This window comes from Atta cephalotes, assembly GCF_000143395.1.
Source record: "Atta cephalotes unplaced genomic scaffold scaffold00003, whole genome shotgun sequence".
NCBI lineage: Eukaryota > Metazoa > Arthropoda > Insecta > Hymenoptera > Formicidae > Atta > Atta cephalotes.
Genome location: NW_012130067.1, coordinates 370,773 through 372,695, shown reverse-complemented (window position 1 = coordinate 372,695; position 1,923 = coordinate 370,773). Strand labels below are relative to the sequence as shown.

General features: G+C 28.0%; 1 protein-coding gene across 1 annotated transcript in view; it reads left to right on the top strand.

The window, feature by feature from the left end:
* Positions 1-1,533, top strand: part of LOC105624312 (formin-like protein CG32138) — a 29,762-nt gene extending 28,229 nt beyond the window's left edge. Inside the window, 2 exon segments of the mRNA XM_012205673.1 lie at positions 1,320-1,367; positions 1,369-1,533. Coding sequence (XP_012061063.1) covers positions 1,320-1,367; positions 1,369-1,533 — 213 coding nt within the window.
* Positions 1,534-1,923: the final 390 nt, after the last annotated feature.

Sequence of the window (1,923 nt, the reverse complement as noted above, 5' to 3'; positions counted from 1 at the left end):
ACGCGCACGCACGCACACACGCGCGCACGCGCACACACACACACACACACACACACATAATATTAATATATACATACAAATAATATGAATATGACACTCAAAGATAATATTAAAAATCATCTTTATTTATTTTAACAAAGTGCTGTGCATCTTTACCTAAAATCATTTTGATAAAATTATTTTTATCTCGAAATTATCTCGTAACAAGAAAAATAATATATAATAGTACATATATGCTTCATAAACTCATATTCTTTATATCTGTTAGTTATTAATAACAATCAAAGTACGCATTTGCATGTTTTAACTCGTATTGATGTTGCCTGAGAAAATTCTTCTATCATCGCTTTACTTACATTGCTATAAAATTTCGTATAAGTAATGTAAAATTGTATTAAATTTTTCTTGATTTGAAATTATAATTTTAACAAATCTTGCTTTTTTACATTTTTTAATAAATATATAATATATATATAATATATATAGAGAATTTCCAGGTTAAACCGCTAAATATAAAATATGAACTTAGGATTTTAAAACAAAAATTTCTTCTAGTTTACTCACAAACGTTTCGTTTAAAATATATTGATTTTTTAAGTTACGATTATAATTGAAGTCTTAAATTCACACTTTAAGTTTGGTTTAACCTGGGAACACCTTGTAATTTTAATATTAAATATATGTTGAGAAATAAGACCGATAAGATGTTATTAAAACTTTAGTATATTTATACAGCAATAATTTATAATACTTTATAAGTTACAGACAGGATGTTTATAAAGTCTTATTACCCTTATATATTTTGGAAACAAATCAAAATTATGAAAATCATAAAATACGTGTTCGATCATTTCGAGGAGCTTCTGCAACCTCTTCAATCCCTTTAAAGGAACAGCCTTTCAAAATGAGCGGACACGTATTTCGCAATTTTTCATAATTTTTAACCAAATATAAGGGTGATAGATAGATGATTTTAGACACCGTACATATTTATGAAACATATTAAGATGTCCCAAAATTTGTGAATTAAAATTAAACCACAGTAAAGAAAGTTTTCAAGAAATTGAATAAAAAAGTGTACATTTTTATCTCAAGCAATAAGTTTGTGAGATATAGGTTGTTTCACCTCACTCTCTAACTCTAATTTAGATTTAAAGAAAAATTTTTTTAATTTCTTAAATTTCTTCTCTTTAATTTAATCTCCCTAATTTACTATTCCCTAAAATAACTTTTTTACTGTGGTATTTTGATTCACGAATTTCGATATAAATATTAAAAATTTTTTCTGTTATAATTAACATTCTGTTACATATTATCAGGATGCTGTTATAAACGAATTGAAGAATAAGACACGATTAGTGCAAGAAAAAAAAGCTGTTGCAACAAGACGAAGTGTACAATGGCGCTCTAGAAGATATTCTTCTTGGTCTCAGGTCCGAACCGTATCGTAGAGCGGATGCTGTAAGACGTAGCCAACGACGACGTATCGATAATCATAGACTCTCGCGCACTGCTGAAGAGCTTGAGCTCTAATTTTTTGACATTTCCGACGCATATTTCAAAGTTTTTCTACTGAAGAGAATAAATTTGCCTTGTAATATTGACACTTCATTATAACTTAGGAACTTATTCTATAACTCTTATCAATCATAGTGCTACAGTTACAGAATAAGAGTTAAGAGTTACAGAATAGGCTTCTTAATTTTATATAAATACGACGGGAATCTCAATAAAGAAGCACCAATAGTTTGAGAATACTTTTGAAAATATTAATAGCTTGCACAATGAATATATACTTGTACATTCTTTCAATTTTGGAAGTCTTTTACAAATATACTTTGTTATGAGTATACAAATTCGGAGAGAATTGTGGAACGACGATATTCACTATGTACAATTAGAAGAAGCTTGTGTGCGAATTGA